Source organism: Myxocyprinus asiaticus, chromosome 3 (assembly GCF_019703515.2).
Source record: "Myxocyprinus asiaticus isolate MX2 ecotype Aquarium Trade chromosome 3, UBuf_Myxa_2, whole genome shotgun sequence".
Lineage (NCBI taxonomy): Eukaryota > Metazoa > Chordata > Actinopteri > Cypriniformes > Catostomidae > Myxocyprinus > Myxocyprinus asiaticus.
The window spans coordinates 20,588,481-20,611,228 of record NC_059346.1 but is presented as its reverse complement, the minus strand read 5'-3'; the positions used below and the strand labels follow the sequence as shown (position 1 = coordinate 20,611,228).

Sequence of the window (22,748 nt, the reverse complement as noted above, 5' to 3'; positions counted from 1 at the left end):
TTTTTTTTAGCCTTTCAATCTTGCCTAGAAAGACAAAGAAACTCAGTTCCAAAACCTAGTGAGCTGTCTTAATGCCATAGGCAGCTGCTTTATAAGGCAGCATCCTAACTGAAATGGAACCTCAGTCATAAGTGATGAAAATTGAATGCCTCTACATGGGCAAAACCTCACACAGCAACTGTGGCAGTATGCCACACAAATAGTGTTCCTTACAGTAATCAAATCACTTTTATTGTCACACAACCATATACACAAGTGCAATAGTGGGTGAAAGTCTTGGAGTAGTATGTGAAGTGCACAGGATTCAATTGATTTCAGTAGTTAAAAGTAAAAAGAAATACATAGAACACACAAGTACTGGGTCAAATAGTCAATCAGTTATTGGTAATTTGTAGTGTTGAATAAAAATTTTATGTTTACCGTATAGCCAGCTTTACTTTGAATCTGTCATTTTGTACCATTTTTTTTTTTCCTCAGCGCTAATAGCAATGCATTCTTGGATTGCCTTCTCCATGAGGAATACAGTACATGTGATGCTGACCGAAACATGGGATCTTTGAAAGTTGCATAATGTTGCTCTCTAACTCTTTCTTTTAAGTTTGTTAAAGGGATAGTTCACTTTTTGTGCTTTGTGATGTCATACAATAGCAGTTTATGACCACCTCTTCAAGCTTCAAAAGAATGCAAAAGTAGAATTCAGAAGTCTAATAAATGATTCCATGAGACTCATGATTGTTATGAAAGTGTACGATACCGGTGCTAGTTCACAGTGGACAGAGTTACCCATGTGATGCGAAAATTGAAAAATAGAATGTACCATCGCTCATCACTGCTGGTTAGCACAAAAACTCTGATTACCATAGAAAATATACCTTTTCATGTGTCGTTTTCTGTCAGGTTAGGACATGGTGTGACTGTGGCTGCCTGTAGCCTCCTCTGTTTCTGTTTGAGTACTAAAATAAGGCCGGGAATAGAAATGCATTAATTCTTCGATTACAAACTCTTCAGACATGCTTAGTGAGTTCTGTTCTATGTTTTGTGCACAGCTGTGTTGTGTTCTGTTGTCACTATCGCTGTGGAGGACATGTTTTTAGATAAACAAAACGAAATTTCACTTGAATGCCCCAATATCGCGAGGGGGCTGCATGAACGGTTGCTCTCGTGCCCTATCATGAACGCGCACAGGAGATCAACGGTCAGTAAAGATTTTAACTAAATAATACATTAGATTTCAGTTTCTCACCAAACCATATCGTATGCTTTAATAACAGTCATGAGTCTCGTGGAATAATTTATTAGACCTCAGAATTCTACTTTTGCATTCTTTTAAAGCTTGAAGAAGGGGTCACCATAAACTGCCATTGTATGACATCACTGAGCAAATTTTTTTTCTCCAAATTTACCCCTTTGTGTTAAAGAGGCCATATTATGCTTTTTGGGATTTTACCTTTACTTTAGTGTGTAATATAGCTGTTTGTGTACGTAAAGGGTCTGCAAAGTTACAAAGCACAAGGTACACGCCAAAGGGAGTTACTCTCTCCCACAGAAAACACTGCTCCTGAACTGTCTGAAACACCTGGTTTGCAGTCCAGCCATTACTTCTGTGGCTTAGCTATGTCACTATGTAATACATTTGCATAATGCCCACTTAAGGGCAAAACCGACACCATTGTTACCGTAGTTACAATAGTGTTTACAGCTGCTCATAAGGCTCTGGAGCTGAAACTCAGTTATGGTAAGGGGCGTTACATTTCCAAAAAACACTCTAAGCAGTTGACCAATCACAACAGACTGGGCCAGCTGACCAATCAGAGCATACTGGGTTTTTCGGAAAGGGGGGCTTTAAAGAGACAGGAGCTAAAACAGAGCATTTCAGACAGGTGCTGCAGCAATGTACAGTATGAGAAAAATAATATTTTTTGAACATTAAAGCATGTAAACCTGTTCTAGTAGACCCCCAAAATAAAATTATGAACATGTAAATGAGCATAATATGGGTTCTTTAAGAAAAAGAAAGAAAGTCATATAGGGTTGTAACAACTCAGGACTGAGTAAACAATGACTGAATTTTTATTTTTGGGTGAACTAATCATTTAATGAACAGCTCTGTTTGTATGGATGGACGGTTGGTTGCTTGGGTGATTGAGGCGATTGCTGGTTTGAAGTACTTGCGGTTGGTCGTCTCATCTGCAGCCTACTCTAGCTCTTCTATTCAAATTTATTCACAAAACTGCTTATTTTCATCGTCACCGCCCACCCCTGCAATACACACTCAATCACACACGCAAACATGTTTGTTTTGCTATCATGGTAGGGACTTTTCATTTGCTTCTGTTATTATAATGATATTTTCTGTCACTGACCCCTAAACCTAACCCCTTTTTTTTTTCTTCTTTTTTTTCATTTTTACATTGTCATTAAGACATTATTTTGTATGTGTATATAGCTGTTTTCCTGATGGGGACCATTGAGTGATCCTTACAATGTCAGAGATTTCAGGGTTTTACAATCCTTTTGGGGACATCTGGGCAGTCCTACTTGTAGTATTGTTTCGAGAGGATGCAGGGTTAAGTCTGGACTTAATCTTGACCTCTAGATCTTTTGTTATTCAGTAACACATTTCATTTTCCCCTCGCTCACACCAATAGCTCAATGAATCTGTATTAGTTTTGCAGATACTTTTATTATGATAACAGTTTAGCTGTGAGATTCATGGATATTTGATCATGGTTTTGACAAATTCAACTTGTCAGGTTATTTATTAAATGACCACAGAAAAATATAAGATTAAGGATATCTTTTTCATATGTTAAGTTGGTCTTTTCTTTCCCACCGAAATCTGGGTCTGATTTTCAAGTCATGCCAGTGAACGTTCTACCACCTTCTGCAGATATAAACATGGATTCCTACAATGTCATTCATCCATTCTCTCCACCATGTATTTTTAACAGTTCTTTAATAGATAATCACTCAAAAGGTTCAGATCACAGCTGCTGAGAATTTATTCTTGGCAAGCTCAGTGTTTCAAATAAACATCCTTCTTCTCCCAGAGGTCCATAGAGATTAAAACCCAAAGGAATCTTGAAAAGTTATGTGCAATGCATTATCCCTGTCCATTACTGGGCAAGCCTTCCCTGGGATGGATAGTATCTTCTAGTTCACAACAGCAGTCTCGGTTTTATTTATATTAAACCATATATAAATGTGGGGTTTTGTCGATGGAAGGATAGGGATAGAGAGCATGGATAAATATGGGTCATTGGAGACAAGTTGAAAGCAAAAAAACCTCTACTCTTTTACTTCGAACATCTCAATCTTATTTAGAAAGATAGGAGCTCTGTGTCAAAACTTGGAGATCCTTGCTGTTTACTACATAAATAGGAAGCTGCTTTCTAAGGCTGCGTCCTAACCAAAATGAAACCTCACAAGTGACCGTTTTGGAAAACTTTACATTGGCAGCAACTTCCCAACCAAAATTAGGTATCTTAGAAGGCAGCATAATGTTGCTGCCTACCTTTTCAAACTGCTTTTGCATTGGGGCGTGCCTACTGTATGATACCCTAAAATGCTGTCTTGGTAGGCAGCTCACTAGGTTTTGGTACAGAGTCTCAGTCTCAACATTGTTAATGTAGAAAATCAAATAAATGTGGGGATTAGTTGATTAAAGGTTAGGGATGTGTTGATGAACAGAGAGAAAAACTCTTTTTGGAATGGGAGGTTTGAAGACTGACATCCGCATAATATGGGCTATTGAGGACAAGTGGAAAACAAAATAGACCTCCTCGGGTGAGCAGTGACAAACTGGTTTCAGCAGCCCTATGGCACTTGGGGATGTCACAGTGGAGCTTGGCCAGCCAGTGCATAGAGAAGATGATGATGCCACTTTCAGGAATGAACCACAGCAATTGAAGAGCTGGCCAGAGGCTCTCAATCTATAAAGAACCATTTCCAGGGGAAATCAAAAAGTCGACAGGCTTGTCCATTCTGGTTCCAATGGCCTGTGGAGGGGTGAAGACTTCAGCATGAACATGAAAAGAAAGGTGCTTTGTTGGTGTATCCTATTCTCTACAGACTACTCCACTTCCTGTCTCCACAGGCTATTCTTATGAGCACAGATGCTGTGATTTTGTCTGTAAGCCGTGACCATCTTCTGTCTTTTGGTATAAAGGCAAATAACACCTAACAACTATCTAAGCCAGTTGGCATTTGAACTTCCTGCTACTTTGTGGATTCAGCTCACAAAAGAAGTGTAGTCTCCTGTCTGAAAGTAGACTCTCATTCAGGCCTGCTTGCATTTGAATGGCCATGACTTGCTTTCCCTCTGGACAAGCCACAGGGGAGTTAGGAAAGAATCCATCCGTTCTTAGAAAACAATTTCTTCTTTGAATTGGTCTTCTCAGTTAAAATAAGCTCCCTCAAATACAATATCTCTAACAACTGCTGAAAGTTGAGCAACATGCTGTTTTTGCATTATTTATTGTCTCTTTTTATGCTGCTCTGGAGAACTCAGAAGGCTTTTAAACATGTCCTCACTGAAGTTATTGACATAATGAAAACATATAAGGGAAACTTTGACAGAATCTAGAAGTTAGTGTGTGAAGTCGGTTTTTTTATATATACTTTTGGAACTTTTGAACTTGTAATTGCAGCTGATGAGGAATACATTTGAACACATTTTGTGTTAATTGATGAGTTACGCCATGTTTGTCACTTGGTGTCACTCACTCATATTAACTTTGCTTGCCAGTGGCTTACTTCTAAGGCCACTCTGTTTTCAGTTTTCTAATGTCATCATTTTCCAAAAGTATGTGGTACTAGAGAGTGTTTTTGTTAGTCTCAATTTTTGGTGGAGGAAAATGCTGTTCTAGTGTGAATGAGAGGTTTAAACATGGCTAAATCATTGCGTTTCCAGTGCAAAATGTATGACATGGCCCAAGATGTTTGGAATGGAATCCTATAGTTATGCCTATTGCATATAGCAGAGTATATATTGTGTGCTGCATAAATGTTTTTTTTTTTGTTTGTTTTTTTGTTTTTTAATAGTGTGTAATGGTATACATTATGTGATGATATACATTTCAAACAGTAGTATGTTACATCGTTGTCACATGAGCTCATTACATTGCATGTTAAATTCAGAGAGCGTCGTTCTGTTATCATGTCAGAAATAAAAATAGTTAAATTGTACTTTTATCTGCAATTTATCTTCCAAATGTCTTATCCTTTGGTCTGAATCTGATCGAATGATGAGTCAAGCAAAAGTTTTTTGCATTCCATTGTGGAATACAGTCTCTGCGCTATGTGCTCTGGCTCTATATTGTACATTTGGTCTACTACATTACTGACATTCGGGTATACCATTCATACAGAAAATATGTGTTAATTAGATTAATTTAGATTAATTTATGTGCACAGTATGCCGTATGTACTTTATACAGTATGTATTGTATACTGCAGAAATAGTGCAATTGGGATATATGCTATTCTGAACCCCGTGTCTCTCTCTGAAGCTTGTTCATGCTGTCTTCTTTCTCTTGGGATTGCTAATTACATTCATACAATTAGGCACCAGGGGTGGTGTGTATAGGTTTTTGTGTTTCATTTGTGAATTGCTTATGACTGACGTGTGTGCTTATAGTGGTGACATCATCTAATATTCATTCATTGTTTTAAACTTTACAGCACTTCTACCTGCTATCAAAGATGTCATCTTCTGTCATCTGGGAATGTGGTACTCACTTTGCTCAAAGTGCATGTTAAGCAAAGTTCCCAGCAGTAATTGATGAAATTTGTAGAGCATGGATGTTTTGTCTCCTGCTGTTTTGATCTCTTTCTGAGGGAAGAACATGTTTTGCAACTAATCCCAAATCTCAGCTTAAAATTTGCTGTTTCATAACTGCAGATCCTCCAGAGACAAATCCAGCCTCCAAGAATTGCACTAGTAGGGAATGTAGACTCCAGAATATCAAAAAGCTGTCAAGGAAATGACAGGAACTTTGCAGTGGGGTTTTACACAGATGTCAGTAATATGGAAAGGAATCTCCATTTGCATGATACAACTGTCAGCATTCTCCCCCACAAGACGAATGACCTTTTAATTTGCTGACTGTGTGTATAAACTGAGTTTGAGTTTGAATTAAAGCTAAACTAGCAAGCTGCGTCCACAATATGAAGCAAGCATTTCATTGTTTCGATGTTGGCTCAATTTTGACAGAAAGATTAAGGGAAGCTGCAATTGTCAGACAGGGAATACAGCACTCTATCTGAACAACTGTGTTCGTAAGCTTCCTAAAAAGACATTTAGCTCTGTGTTACAAAAGCATAGTACTGTATAGTACACAGTACTGAAGTAAACACATGCATTAGCAAAAGATTTCATACTAAGCTAATCCTTATAAACAGTAATGTACACTCACTCTCTGAGGGTTCTTTGATGTCTTTTTGCATAGTAACTCTGTCAAGAGGAGAAAGACTTAAAATGGGCTAAAATGGTAATTGAGGTTCAGAATGTGTATAAACTGCAAAAAAAAAAAAAAACAGGACAGTCATTTTCTTGCTCAAATCATCAGTCAGACAGAAATAAAAATGTATAGTGAGCATGTCAAAGCCAGGCCCACATCCTGAAGGCCACTCTTGCCTCTCTAAATTATAGGTGTTAGGTGCAGATTTAGAAATTGCAGATTGGCCAAGCAATGGCAAATCTTGTCTAATGCAGTGACAAACCAGCAAACATGCATTAGTATGAAAGCTTTTCCATCTTTTTCTGCATTACATCACCATGCAAATACTCAACTAATTTCAGGCACACTACCAATTTACACAGTGTTGCAGTTTTGCTGCTTTTGTGTCAAAACCAAAGATCAAGTTCCTTTGAACCTCTCCAGACTATCCGGTCTTGACGTGGCAGTGAAAGAGAAGAAGGCCTGTTTAACCACAGCTCATAAGTCATGTTCAGGCTTGTGAAATTCTAGCCTGGGCCAAATCAAGCATCCATGTTCTTGCACATATGAATGCTTGAACGTCGGAACCAAATGATTATCCTCATAAGGCCCACAAAGTAACTCGTAGAGCTTAAATATTGAGTATTTCTCTCTAAAAATGCTTCAATGCATTATTTTGCAGCTCTTGATCATTTACAATTCAGATTGTAAGATCAGCTAAGACAATCTCTTGTTTCGTGATGCTGCAGATTTAGTAGCAGTGCAGGAAAAAGCTATTTTAGTATGGTGCTCCATCCGCATTAGTGGAAGAATGCAGACGTTCAAGAACTACTAGAAGAGCCAAACATCATGAAAATCATTTGGTTCCAGTATTTTTTTTTTTTTTTTTTTTAAATGTTCACAATTCCCAACCCTACCCAGAGCCTTACAGTTGTCAATACTGTTGCTGCCTGCTGCTGCATTTGAAAATTAAACTTTATTACAAAAGTGGAACAAAGTCGGACATTACCTGCCAGAATGTGTTGAATAGATTAGAGGATTAACATTCTTTGAGATAGCTTTTTGTATTTGTTAGATCAGTCAGTGTCTTGCAATTCTCTGAGCGGTGACAGACCCAATTCAGTCTTCAAATCCTAATATGTAAGAGAGTGTAGAGAAACAGACACAAACTCTCACTTCCTGGAAACAGCATTCATATGTCCAACAGCATCATTTAGCATTTAGACTAATTATCCACTTCCTACTACCACTGCAGATGTCTTCAACTTAGATGAAATGTGTAAATTCTGCAACACTGCATCATCAGATGGAATTGAAAAAATAATGATTGTTTTCAAACAAATTTCACAAATATTCCCCCTTCTGCCATTGATGGAAAAACAGATAATCCCGCCCCAAACTCACGACATTGGCTGAGCCAGTGTTGCTGTGTCGGGCTTGGGCAAACAGAGCAATGTTTTGATAGTGCCACAGAACCACATTGTTTAAATGTTTTCAGGGTAATCAATCTGCAAAAGGCTCGCTTATAGTTGTTTTTGTATATTATGCTGGGGAAGGAGAAACTATTTTAATACCAAAAAAATAAAATAAATACACACTTTAGCTTTAACTGGGTTTTCTTTAAATGCTTTTGTTTTTTTGTGGGGCATTCACCCTAAATCAGCATAAAGGAGCTACTTCTGATGGGATTCTGACCTCAAGCAGTGCTTGGTGGAAGAATGACTGATTAGATTGCCTGAGATTGGGATGTTGCTATCAAGAAAGAAAACTTCAATCAGGCCATTGATGTTTTTGAGACACGTTGTCAATCGAACTGTTCACTGTATCCGTGAAAGTGGAGTGTCTTTGATTTTCTGTCTCTGTTTCTCTGTTGTGCTAATCATGCATTTGTCCTATGCTGTTATTTAGTCCACTTTTCATTTCACCTGGTGCGATACAACACTGACAATAGGACATTTTTGCAATCAATATTTACAACCCCATAGCTCATCTTTGTGTGTCTGTGTACCATGTTGTCCATATTTAATGCTGTTGTGTATTTGTATGTGTGCAGGTTTTGAGTTACTGTATCAGCCCGAGGTGGTTCGTCTCTACCTGTCCCTCCTGACAGAAAGCCAGAACTACAACACACTAGAAGCAGCGGCTGGAGCTATACAGAACCTCAGCGCTGGACAGTGGACCGTAAGTTTCTTCTCACGCCAAGCCTGCACATTGGGAGTCGAGAACCGGTTCTTATTCAGAACCGATTACATTTTTTAATAACATCAGAAAAACTGTATGATTTTCATGACGTTTGGTTCTGTTATCAGGAATGTCTGCATTCTTTGCTGATACAGACAGAGTGCTGTAATAAAATAAGCATAAAATATTCTCTATCATTTGTGCATGGGAATCAACAATCAGCTTTCAAGCATGTGATTTATTATTTCTTACAATTAAAAAGTCTACACAGCTAGATAGATAGACGGCCGGATAGATGGATGGATGAATTAGTTAAGTGGAATCAGAACCGGAATTGTTCAATTCCTAATGATTCGCATCTCTAATTACTAATATTGTCACTGAAGAACAATTGACCTGTGGCATGGCATGACACAAGACACCTTATCAAACCCAAAACTCTGATTGGCCTGCTGAAGTGTATTATGCAAATCCATCCAACTCTGAAAGTAACAAGATAACAGATAAACCTTCATTTGGCATGTTTCGTTTCTGTCTGCTTACAATGCACGTTCCTAGCCAATGCATCTCATTTCCTCTGAGTATAATTATGATGTTCTGCACCACAGTGTCACGTAAAACTCTTGCTTTCCAAGTCAAGCGGAAGCGCTCCTATTACTAGAGTAAATCCCATTAAACTGCACTACCCTGACCCTGCTTCCTTCTCCGTGTCTCCTGGCGTGCCTTATAACCTGAAGTGCAGCCATGCATAAGCACACTGCTTCTCTGTGTGGTTACACCGCTTTAAACCTGCCTCATCTCTATGCTTGGCCACACACAGGCGCTCGTATACCCAGAGTCCCAAACACTTCACAATCCCCTGCCTTAGGGAGATGGATGTGTCGCGCCTGTGGTCTATAAGAGGATTTGAGGATTTTATTTATTCATTTATTCTTTTCCCTACTTTCCTTTTTTGCAGATGTGTTTATGTATCTGTTTTAAGTAGTAGTGATGGCTCCAAGGGCCACTACCATGTCCTAGTGGCCATTAAGTGGTATTACAACAACTTGATCACATCTCAAGGGCACTGGTTGGGGTATATAGTTTTGTGTGTGTGTGTGTGTGTGTGTGTGTGTGTGTGTGTGTGTGTGTCACAAAAAGGCTTTGTGATTCATGGGGTAGGAGAGGAAAATGCAATCTAAAAATGCAGTCTAACAGGGCCAAATGACTTTTTGCTGGATTGTGATTTTCCAGCATTGAAGAGCTCTGGGAAAGTTCACTGTTCAGCTTTTTTCTCACACACATACATACTGCTGTATTGTGTGCCCATTTTCAAGGCAGACTTGCAGAGCTGCAAATTTGGCTGAGTATGATGTACAATGGAAGAATGTTTTAACCACAGGTGGATCATTGGCTTCATGCAGTCTGTTCGTCTCATTTCTATAGTGGTCGAACTATATCCGGGCAACAGTGCGTAAGGAGAAAGGGTTACCCATTCTTGTAGAACTTCTGCGCTCGGACTCAGACAAGGTGGTGCGAGCTGTGGCCATAGCTCTAAGGAACCTGTCCATTGACCGCCGCAACAAAGATCTAATAGGTAAGAGCAGAATATACAACCTTTTATGTAAAAGGCTATTTAATTTTTTCATCTGATTTGTTGCCAGAAGGATTATAATTAGTGCTAAAGGCCTCATGAAATCACTTGACAAGCACAGTGTTGGCACATTTCATATTGAACAGGAAGTTTGGACGGGACATATAAAAGGGCACTTAAAAAAAAACAGTCAATAGTCTTTAGTTACATCACAACCTTGAACCATTCCTGGCTGCTACGTAGTCAGCTACAGGTGGTATTGGGGGAGAGACATTCTCATTCTAGAGAGCATTTTATTGGACAAAAATTTGTGTAGTGCAAGATGAGTCATCAATATTTTTGGTTTGTTTTCCCAAAAGAGAAAGACTGTAAGACTTTTATGAGTACTCTAGCACATAAATTAGATGACTTCAAAGCTAAGAAACATAGTCTAAAAGCCACAAAACTCCAATTTCTGATTTCATTGGGTCTTTAAAAAATATATAATGTAAAGGATATATGAGTTCAAACCTATGTGTAAAGAATGGTTTTATTTGGCTTTTGTGTTTTTGCAAATCATTTGGCTGTTTTCCAGAGCTGTATCTCTCATTGTTCTGTAATATCCTCCTCAGGGAGTTATGCCATGAGGGACTTGGTTAGCAACCTGCCCAGCGGACAGCAGCGGCCAGCCAAGAACCTGGAGGAGGATACAGTGGTGGCCATCCTCAACACAATCCATGAAATCATCACTGAAAGCTCTGAAAACGCTCGCTCTCTCATTACTGCTCAAGCAATCGACAAACTAGTGTCCATCAACAGGACCAGGTACATAGGAAGTGAATGGAGAACAGAACAAGCTTATGAAAAGGGCAAAGTAGGATTGCCTATTGATCACATTTAGATTATGTTCACACTGTAAGCCAGACACCACGTCCGAATATGCCTACTTCCCTATTATTTAGTATGGCAAAAAATTTGTAGGATGTCAGAATCCTCAGTATTCCTAATAAGGTGAAAAATACCCGGATGATCTACTGCATCTGCTGAGATTTTGAAGTGTGCATCCACTGAATACTTAACTCTAGCTGTTGTTATATATACCACAAGAAAGTTGTTGTGGTTAAAGAATATTTCAGATTCAATACAAGTTAAAAATTTATTTTGACTTTCTTTAAAAAGAGCAAAAATCTGGGTTCCAGTGAGGCACTTACAATGGAAGTGAATGGGGCCTATATGTAAACGTTAAAATACTCACTGTTTCAAAAGTATAGCCACAAGACATAAACAACATGCATGTTAACGTGATTGTAATGTGATAAAATCGCTTACTAGCCTTTTCTGTGTACAGTTCTATCCAATTTTACAACTTTTTTGCCATGACGATGTAATGTCAACAAACCCTAAATCGACTTTTGTTTTAACAGAAGAATTAATGTAAGTGCTTTTATAAAATTAAAAGATTCACATTTCTGCCTTCAAACCCTCCAGCAATTGGCCCCATTCACTTCCATTGGAAGTGCCTCACTGTAACGAGTCGAAATCATTTTTTGTGGTAATCCACATTATGCCACAAACGTTGTTGATTGAGCTTTACTTGTACTGAACCCAGAATATTCCTTTAAATTATGTCTGGAAATGTATTCATACTACTCACCTGTATTCCTAAAGTACATACCTAATTAATGGACAATAAGTACGTCCTTCATCAAAAAAAGTACATACTCTGACAACACGAAAATTCGGCCATAGGGAATGTTTTTTTAAAAGGTCATGTGTTGTTCACATGATCTTTTAAACATGACCCATATCAGACACTAGTCTAAACAGCTCACTTAGTGCATTATGTACAGAAAAAAAACAGGTTTTTGATCTGTGAAAACATCTTACATTGATTTAGGTCGTCCCTACCTCACAGAGAAAAACAGCAACAAGACATGCATCTCCCTGCTCTTTGAAGTGTCTTATTTTTATCAACACACGTCATCCTTAATATATGCATGTGAAAAACTGAATATTAGATAAAGTGCTGTAAATATCAAAAGTAACACAGAGCTCTGAAGAGTAAACCATATGTTAAACAAACACCCCCCATCCTTTTTACATCTGACCTCATTTAATACTTCACATCAATTATACCATTTCAGCCTTAGCGTGATTTTGTCCGAAAGTAAATATTGATTGTGGGAGATTAACTTTTTAAACAGTACTTGCTTGACTGGAGAGTGGCTACATGATCTCCCTATATCCCTCTCTAACTCTGGGGAGACAGCTTTGAAGTTGTAGGCTCCTGATAATTACGTAAGTGAGGATCACAGGAAAAGCTGATGAAGTGAAAAGAGAGAAATCTGTGGCCACAGGGGTTGGAGATTGAAGCAATGGTGACTTCAGGGTGCTGGGAGGGGAATAGAAGACTTTGAATTTTTAGACCGAGTTTTTCAGATGGGCTCTGAATTCCTCATTCCTATTTCATCCTGTGTTTATGCACTGCAGCCAGTCAGCAAGGGAGACTAAAGCTGCCTCCCATGTACTACAGACGGTTTGGAGCTATAAGGATCTGAGAAACGTCCTAACCAAGGACGGCTGGAATAAAACGCACTTCCAGGTAGAGCAAAACATAGACACGCACACTTTTTTCTCATTTATTGATCTTGGATTATAAATATCAAATGCACAAGTATGGAAGGAGGAATGTCGTAATGTCCAGGTCGTTTTTCACCCCTTCAAGCTCTAAAGGTGTTTTTAAAGATTTTCTCTTTCAGTGGCATGCCCAAAATTAAAGGCTTTGAAGTCTACAAAAAAAAAACAAAGAGGGTCAATTGTTTGGTATCATTTTAAAGAAAACTTAACTTAAAAAATAAATAAAAAATAATAATTATAATGATAAAACATTAATAATGTTTTTACCGATTATAATAATATACAATATGAGTATTGGAACTACCTTGTGCATTCTTTAATACAAATATTAAACAGTTTTTAGAAAAGGAGCACTTGGTTTAAGGTCTACATGTTTTCTTTTGTTTTGTAAAGATTTTTTTTTTTGTCTTTTCTTCTCAATTGTTTTCAGCCTATCACGACTGGCACTCCCAAAATGTCCAAGAGCTGCAAGCCTGGGTACGACGACACTACACTGCCTTTGATGGAGAAGAACCAAGGTTAGCTTAAGACCACAAACAGAAAAAAATCTGTATGCTCAGGGGAGTTTTTGAGGTTCAGGTGCACGTAAATGAACATGTCTCCTAAACTTGACTACTATCTGTGTTTTTACATGCGGCAGAATTTGATTTCTCACCTCCATTGCTCAGCTTTAGCGTGCAGCTGTCCCCATCACTCGCACTTTAATCAGTCATTTGAGCTGTTCATATGATACAGAATGGTTTATGAGGACCAGGCAGCAGATTAATCGGCCTCTGTATAGGAGCTCATTATTCATTCACTCTCAAGTAAAATTATGGTAAATTACTGAGTGCTGCCATAAAAAGCTCCATTCGTCCACCCAAGCAAAACACATCTCATTGAGAGAGGAGTTAGCATGACAGCTTTGGCTATTTTTTTATTGTATTTTTTTTACTGATTGTTTTACTCCTGTGAGAATGGGTGCTCACGACAAAGATGCATTTGATCACATCCATCATTCCCACTTCTTTCCCCTCTTGTATTAATGCGGAGAATCGAGCGCAACAGTGACTGAAGTATAATTCCCATTCTTTTTCTTCTTATTTCAAACAGTTTTTCAGTAAAGAGATCTAGGCCTTGAAAGAAACTAGAGGTCGACCGATAGTGGATTTTGCCAATACCGATAACTAAGGTTGTGGGAAAGGCCGATAACCGATTAGTCTGCCCATAGTTTTTTAATCGATTTATAGATAAAATTATTCTTTCTTTACTATAACAGGCAAAAGCAAAGAGTCCAAAATTAATAAAATCCCCGATGCAGTTTATTGTTCAACCAAAATCCCAATAATAACCAGAAAAAAGTTTTGGTGCAGAACGTGGGACGTTTAAGTATAAACAAGACCGAAACATTCCGGGATTCTTATTTTGAAATGATTAAATGATGAAAACTATCAGCAACGATTAATCGGTTAAACCGATATATCGGTCTACCTCTTAATCAAACCAATTAGCTTTGACATGAATTACAACATTTTATTCTAGGCAAAAAAAGTTTTGAAAATGTAAAAAAGACAGATCTTTTATAAGAAAATGAACTACTCATTCCATCAAGCATTGCGAATGATAATCGAATCAGCAACTGACTGAGAGTGTAGTGGGACTTATTTGATTTACATTCATCTGTAATGTTTTATGAGAGTGGGCTGTAACTTTTGAGTCAGATTGCCGGGATTCCTGCTCCCATTATAACTGCCTTTTCTGATTGGTGAATTTTGCTTTAGGATTGTGGGTAATGTAGTCTTTTAAAGGGAATTCTGCAATTAAACAAGATATTTTTTTAAATATTGTGGAAAGGATACTGGCTTGTGCTACAGAAACATATACCACCGCTTAACAACCTCAAAGCTCATGGTTGGTCTGTCTTGAAAGGATTGTTTTTTAGCACTAAAAATCTATTTTTTTCTTGAGAAAATGAATGGGATTTATACTTCCAGAACACTTTCGGCTTTATATGTTGCACTCAATAGGCCATATAATCTAGATCTACAGAACTATTTGACTTAAAGTGATCATTTTAAATTGCCAAGAAAAATCCAGCCTGTAAAATGCTTTTCAGGCAACAGAGGGTGTGGCAGTGGAGATATGATACCTATGGATGAATTTGGTCCAGGTAAGACTACATTTGCATGCCCGCAAACAAAATTATTGTTGTTACAATACAAAAACATAATCCCTCTAACATTCCATTCCTCAGAAATGTCTCCCAAAGAAGGATGTTGGGTTTAGGTTAAAAGTAAAAAAAAAACATTATTGCATTTTAATTCATTTCATTCCAATGCTGTCTGCAAAAGCCCTCTTTTAATAAGATGTTTGTAGTGTATTGTATTTGCTTTGTTTCTGGCTGATGGACATTTGAAAAAAGCACCATTGTTTGTTCACCACAGAGTGCCACCTCTTCATTATAGTGCCATCTCTCTGATCTTCTCCACTGCACCAGTATCCTCCCCAAGCCTGACTGGCAATAACTGAACAGAGGCTGGAGAAGTGGTGCTGCCTGAGTGGGTAGAAGATAGTGATTACATTTCCTGCCTATGGGGGAGAGTTAATACACATAGCCTGCATGCACACAAACGAGTACACAAACCAAAACACACACACAAGCTGCAAGCGTGAGAACATCTGTGCACATAGCACATACTGGATGCTTCCAGCTGAAGGTTGAGGGATCTGTTTCTGCTTGTTTGAAGATCCATGCTGAGGGGGCAGACATGCAGACCACGATAACAAAGATCTCTCTCCTTTCTTTCCCTCTCATTAGATGGCTATTCGACGATCAACCAGAGAGACAAAGACTCAAAGTACAAAGGCAGTGATGGCTCGTCGGACCTGCAGGAGCGGGAGCCATTAAAGGTCAGAACTGAAGTGTCAGAAGTGAGACAAGTTTTTACATGTGTTTAATCTCGGAGTTGGCAGACACTCGGATGGTGTGGCAGTGCTGTCTGAGATTGTGCAGTAATATAATTAACTCTGTCAGGCACCCACATTGAAATTTCTAAGGGAAGAAATAGAATGGTATATTAACAGTGAATATACAGTGGCCCTAATAAGTATAGGTATTTGATTTTAGGCTGTCACATGTCTTCCTCTCCTGTCTTGGAAGCCCAGTTAGGTCCACTTTCTTCCAATGTACAAAAGAAAGTTAAGAATCTTGGAATCATTTTTGACTCTTTGCTTCTTTTTGATAAACAGATTAGTGCTGTTATTAAGGGAAGCTTCTTTGATCTCAGATCTATTCCAAAGCTAAAACATTTCCTTTCTATTAAAGTTCTGGAAATTATGATCCATGCTCTTATTACATCATGGCTGGACTATTGTAATTCACTGTACATCGACCTTCCTCAATCTGCTTTATCTCGCTTACGAATTGTTCAAAATGTGGCAGCCAGGTTTTTAACAGGGTCAAAAAAGTGGGATCATATTTCCCCCATATTGGCATCTCTTCACTGGCTTCCTGTTAAGTTCAGGGTTGATTTTAAAATCCTTCTTTTTGTTTGATAAGCATTGTTCGGTCTTGCACCAAAATAAATTTCTGACCGTCTCCACCCTTACTCTCCAACCAGAGCACTCAGATCTTCCAATCAATTATTTCTGTCTGTACCCCATTGTCGATATAAATCCAAGGGTGATCGGGCCTTTTCTGTGGCCGGACCCAAACTTTGGAATAGTCTCCCCCATCACGTGAGGTCTGCTTCATCGTTAGCTATTTGTCTTCATTATCTATTGTGTTATTTAAAACCTAACAAAGGTGTTGCTTGAAAGGTGTTCTTGTGCTATCTTTCTTTAAAATAAAGGCCCCTTTTTTATTTTGTTATCTAATGCAATTTCATTCATACATTTTTAAGTGTGTGCTTAGCTAAAAGCAGACTCTATTGGAATCAACTGTGAGCGTAGTTGCGTCTCTTGTGAGTCAAGTTTAGCTCAGTTGACAGCATTTATGGCATAATGATTATTACCCAAAAAATTGTTTTAACTTGCCCCTCCTTTTCTTTATAAAGAGCAAAAATAAAGGTTACAGTGAGGTACTTACAATGGAAGTGAATGGGGCCAATATTTGGAGGGTTTAAAGGCAGAAATTTGATGCTTATAGTTTTATAAAAGCACTTACATTAATTCTTCTGTTCAAACACATGTATTATTTGAGCTGTAAAGTTGCTTAAATCGTTACTTCTATGGTCGTTTTAGGGTTTTTGGGTTTCCAGCATTATGTTGTCATGGCAACAAAGTTGTTAAATTGGATATAACTTTACACAGAAAAGGTAATAAGCGATTTTTTCACACTTAAATCATGTTAACACATTTTTTTTTTTTAAATATATATCTCATGGCTATATTATGTGTATTTTAACATTTACGAATTGACCCCATTCACTTCTAGTGCCTCACTGTTACACAGATTATTCTTTTTTTTTTTTTTTTTAAAGAAACAAGGGCCAAGTCAAAATAAATATTTGTGATAGTCAACCACTATCTATTTATGCCACAAATGGGGCAGTGGTGGCTTGGCGGTTAAGGCTCTGGGTTACTGATCAGAATGCCACTGTTGGGCCCTTGAGAAAGGCCTTTGACCCCATCTGACCTATGCGAAAACTACTGCATTTCATTGGCTCTGTACCTGTACTCTGCACAATGACAATAAAGTTGAATCTAAATCTAAAATGCTGTTGATTTGAGTTAACTTGTATTGAACCTAGAATATTCCTTTAAGTTTGGTGCTATTGCAGGTGACATAGGTTTGAATCTGGCCTGCGATGTGTCCCGATCATATTCACCCCCTCTCTGTATATCTATTCAATGCAAGAGGGGAAAAATAAAAAAAATAATATATAAATATATATAAAGATCTGTCTTTATGCAGTGGGGTTCAGAAGTATGAATCCACTTGTGAAAATGCTTCTCTTTTCCCATTTCAAATTTTGTTATCAGCATAACCATTAGTGAATACCTGACCTTAAATAAAATGTTAATATGGTCAATATCACAAATTTGCTTACATTTGATTAGTGCAGAATCTTAAAAATTGCATATTAATTTTACGTTATAACATCTTTAACATTTTTAACCTAAATTAGGTTTTAATTAGATTTTCAATCCCAGATTTTCAATGTGGACTTTTGAACACCACTGTATATATATATATATATATATATATATATATATATATATATATATATATATATATGTATATATGACAGCCAACTTGACTTTTCCTCAGACAATTCGCTGTTAGCCCCACATCGAGCTTAAACAGAAAATTAAGCTTCAACTTTCTGATTTAAAGTCATTAATGTGGAGCTGATTAAGAAGCTGTCTAGTGCTACTATCTGTTCGCTTCCCCACATAGAAATGATCGGCGTCTGCTAGAGAGGGTGGCTTGCATATTAAGTGCCTCTGTTGAAAGGCTGCATCACTAAATTAAGTTCTCTGATTCCCTCTTGACTTTATATGGAGTCATCTCTTATGATGAGTGCTATCAGAGCCCAGCATGAGAGCAATTCACTTTACTATATATCTGCATTTGAAAGGCCACACGGCATTTATAAATGAATGTGTACATTGACACACTACATTATTTACAACTACATTTCTGCACCATCTGTAGTAGTCTTAGCCTTGTGACAGTGCTTTGTATCTCAAATACTGCCTGCCAAATTACTTAAATAAGCTTTCCAAATACACTGTAATAGATGTCATGACAAATTAAGATTGCTGCCACTGTGACTATGAGGACATTTTATTTCCATTATTGGAATGTTTTGGAGACTATATGGGTTAATTTTATCACTAGAACATTCAAGTTGCTCCCTCTAGGGTTCCTTATTGGCACAACTATCAAACCACGCTTCTACACCTTAATATCACACTTGCCACAGTTTTGTTGTTTTCAGAATGGTTCTCTCGACGTTTGTTTGTTTGTTTTGCATGCATTCACTTAAATTAACTTTAATTTCTTCTGGGTTCTCATAATCATGGAAAACCTGAAAATATCAGGATTTTTTGTTTTTGTTTTCCAGGTCTGAAAAAAGTTATGGAAATATTAAAATCTTAAATTAAGTGTTTTATAATAATGCTTTGCTCAAAAACATTTAATCAGCTCTTGTGGGGGCTGGGGCTGGGTAGCTCAACAAGTAAAGACGCTGACAATCACACCTGGAGTTGCAAGTTCGAATCCAGGGCGTGCTGAGTGACTCCAGTTAGGCTTCCTAAGCAACCAGTTGGCCCGGTTGCTAGGGTGGGTAGAGTCATGTTGGAGTAACCTCCTCGTGGTCGCTATAATGTGGTTCTCACTCTCGGTGGGGTGCTTGGTGAGGTGTGCGTTGATGCCGCGGAGAATAGCGTGAAGCCTCCACACATGCTAGGTCGCCGCGGTAACGCGCTCAACAAGCCACGTGATGAGATGCGCGGATTGACTTCTCAGACGCGGAGGCAACTGAGATTCGTCCTCTGCCACCCAGATTGAGATGAGTCACTACGCCACCACGAGGACTTAGAGCGCATTGGGAATTGGGCATTCCAAATTGGGGAGAAAAGAGGAGAAAATAATAATACTTATCCGGTAATCACAAATGACAGGAAAGGTCATGGAAAATGTACTGGTCAAAAAGTGTGGGAATCCTGCTTCCTTGATTTCTTTGTTTATTTTTCGCTTGAGCTTCCTCAATATGAGGACTAACTCTGGCCTTTCTCTGTGTGTTTTAACTGTTGGTTGTGCTGATTTGAACCCCTCTCCCAACGCTGCAGAATGACACAAATAGGAAACACTATATCAGGAGTAACAGGCCGACTGTCAGTCTGGTGGATGCTTGTGATGTTAAACCTCAGCCTGTTGACTCCTGGGTCTAAATGCATGCATGGTAGGTCTTATGAGTTGAATTTGGATGTTTTATGTTTGTGGTGTAGTTTTTGCTTGTTCTGTTTATGAAATAACACCCACCCTCAGTCATCATTTGCTAAGCCTAACCCAGAAGAGTGCCATTGTCTGAACTATCAGTCACTAATCTGACAGAATGCATGTTCAGATCACTTGTGAGAGCTTTAAATGATCTCTTTTCTTCTCTCTTACCTCTTTTCCACCGAAATGGCTCTTGTTTGGTCATGGGATCTGTGAACCTCTCTTAAAACTGATCTGTGTTTCCACTGATTTGAGAGCCATACAATGAGTATCTACATTACTACACAACCTGCCCACGAATAAACATGCCGCATCACTGTCTTTATTTAGAAGTCTTACAGGTTTTGAGAACGTATTTTAATATCTGAAGTAATTTAATTCAGCGTTTTCATAAAACTGCAACCTGCTTCTCATGGAACCTAAAAAGTTATAATGAATCAAATTCATTGCAATTTACATTTATTATTGATAAATAATATTTTATTTTAGACAGACAGTGAAAATTTAGTCCTACGGTATATGTTTTGAGAACATATTTTAACATCCAAAGTAATTTGATTCAGTGTCTTTATGCCAACACAAGCTGCATTTGAGGCAACAGTCTGAAGTTATTATTTCAATATGTAACAAATCAAATTTAGAGCAGTCAATTCACATATACAATATTTATAAATAATATACTTTAATTTTAAACAGACAGGGAAAATAGTCTTGCCAGACTGAAGAGTTGATGTTTTTGTAAACTTTGCTTGATGAGGACTTTGCAGTGGAAACGCATGAAAGCAGCATCGGCGCCCTGTCGGTTGGAAAGAGATATCCATCTGGTACTACTATCAGAATAGATGAGAATGCTTCTATGCATGCAGGAGATAAGAGGGCCTCAAACACAAATTAAGATTGCATGTATTTGCATATATTATACTACAATCACCTCTTGTTTCCTGTAGATATAATAATAGATAAGGCTAATATAATCAAAACCATGTAGGAACTGCTGGCATCGCTATCATCCATTTGTTTCACACTCCTGCTCAGCAAATATCAGCTCATCATGCTTCTTCATCTCATATCTGTCTGGCAAGAAATTAGTGACCATCAATTTAATCTTGTGTGTAGGCTGAGATTACTGTACATTTAGAGGATTCTTTCAGAGGTCTTATTATTTTATCATTCTTGAAAACAAATGTGGTTGAACACTTAAGAGTTAAAGGAATATTCCGGGTTCAGTACAAGTAAAGTTTAATCGACAGCATTTTTGGCATAATGTTGATTACCACAAAAAATTATTCTAACTCATCCATCCTCTTTCAGATGAGTGAGTATTTTAACGTTTACCAATTGGCCCCATTCACTTCCATTGTAAGTACCTCACTGGAACCCAGATTTTTGCTTTTTTTAAAGAAAAAGAGGGAAAAGTCCAAATACATTTTTGTGGTTATCAATATTATACCACAAAAGCTGTCGACTGATCTTAACTTGTATTGAACCCAGAATATTCCTTTAAATTATTACATAGTCACATTACCTTTTGTAAGTTTGACTACATGTGATAAGTCTGGTAAGTTATGAAGATAAATTCTTAAAGGTGCACTCAGAAATGTTCTGTTTATTTTGCGCTGGCTGATATGGACTTATCCTGACATCACGCAGAAGTTTTCAGTTACCGATGCCATTGAAGAAATGCACTATTCACAGTCTGCTATGATTAATATATTCTGTGGGCAAAAAAAGTTCAGTAATATGGAGGTTACTGGGGTAAAGTAAGTAGTTTTTGGCTTTTATGTGATCTCAACACGGCAGCCACCATGGGGGCTGCTGAAATGTGTCTTCATCTAATGTGAAGACTTATTTAAAAAATATTTGGTCACACTTTATATTAGGTGTCTTTAACTACTAGGTACTAACATTAAAATACATGCAATACAATGCATTTATTCTGTAACTACATGTTGTTCTCATTAAAAAAACATGAATAATTAATACATTCATAATTCTCACAAGATTCACATTTGCTGCTACTGAGGTTGAGGTACAGGTAGGTTAAGGGTAAGGATTGGGGTAGAGTTAGGTTTAGGGTTAGAGGTTAGGTAAACAGTTTAACTTCAAATGTAATTAAATGCAGGTACTTTAAATGTAAGTAAAATGCAACAACACGTATGTACATAATAAATACATTGTATCAAATGCTTAAGTACATAGTAGTTAAAGTAGTTAAAGACCTAATATAATGTGAGACCAAATATATTTTTAAGTACTATTTAATTCTTTAGGGGTAAAATTAGTTTAATGAGTAAAAAATGACTAAGTGCACCTTTAATGCTTGCTAATTTTCAAATCTGTTTCTATCTTTACAATCTCATGAAATTCATTCATCATTCAGTCCATCATTTTGCAAACATTGTCATGCATGTTGATAAAAGTTAGCAGGTCTGTGTTCTATGACCATGATATAAATATCTATCACCACGCACACATTTTCATTCAGTCTGATATCTGTAATAATATTGTCTAATGTTCCCACCCTCTTCACTCCAGGCTTAGCTAGCAACAGCATCTTTACCACACAAGGATTTCATGTGTCACCACTGCCATTAACCGCAGAGCTCACCGTGATGTGGACTCATCTGAAGACTTTTGCCTTAAAAAGCAAGAGAAAAATTCGAACTTTCATTCAACAGCCAATATTTTGTGGAAAGTGGAAAGAAATTAAACTATTTGAAAAAAAACAACAAAAAAAAAAAACACCACTTCTCATATGTACATTCCCAGTGGACGTAGTGTACCCTGAACCGAGGATCTGGATTGACGGATGGATTGAGTGTACAGGAAGTGCTGTCATGGACGCGGACGTGTATTGGAAAGAATTGGATTTTGGGAAAGAGGAAATAAAAAACTCTATTTTTTATGTCAAAACAAAAAAGATAAATTTGCCTCTATTATTTTTGTTGTGTGTTTCTGCCTGATTACTGTTTGTTTGTGGATTTATTTTTTTCCCCCCAGAAGTGCAGTG

The 22,748-nt window shown here is 37.7% G+C and overlaps 1 protein-coding gene across 9 annotated transcripts in view; it reads left to right on the top strand.

Annotated features, from left to right (window-relative positions):
• Positions 1-22,483, top strand: part of LOC127421825 (splicing regulator ARVCF-like) — a 275,477-nt gene extending 252,994 nt beyond the window's left edge. For 8 of the 9 annotated variants that reach the window (XM_051664985.1, XM_051665015.1, XM_051664993.1 and 5 more), the window contains 9 exons: positions 8,494-8,621; positions 10,047-10,197; positions 10,806-10,998; positions 12,664-12,775; positions 13,241-13,328; positions 14,906-14,959; positions 15,608-15,699; positions 19,588-19,700; positions 22,274-22,483. In XM_051664985.1, the coding sequence (XP_051520945.1) occupies positions 8,494-8,621; positions 10,047-10,197; positions 10,806-10,998; positions 12,664-12,775; positions 13,241-13,328; positions 14,906-14,959; positions 15,608-15,699; positions 19,588-19,689 (920 nt within the window). In that variant the 3' untranslated portion in view covers positions 19,690-19,700; positions 22,274-22,483. The remainder of the gene's footprint in view (positions 1-8,493; positions 8,622-10,046; positions 10,198-10,805; positions 10,999-12,663; positions 12,776-13,240; positions 13,329-14,905; positions 14,960-15,607; positions 15,700-19,587; positions 19,701-22,273) is intronic. The other variant, XM_051665023.1, reaches the window with a different exon arrangement.
• The last annotated feature ends 265 nt before the right edge of the window (positions 22,484-22,748 follow it).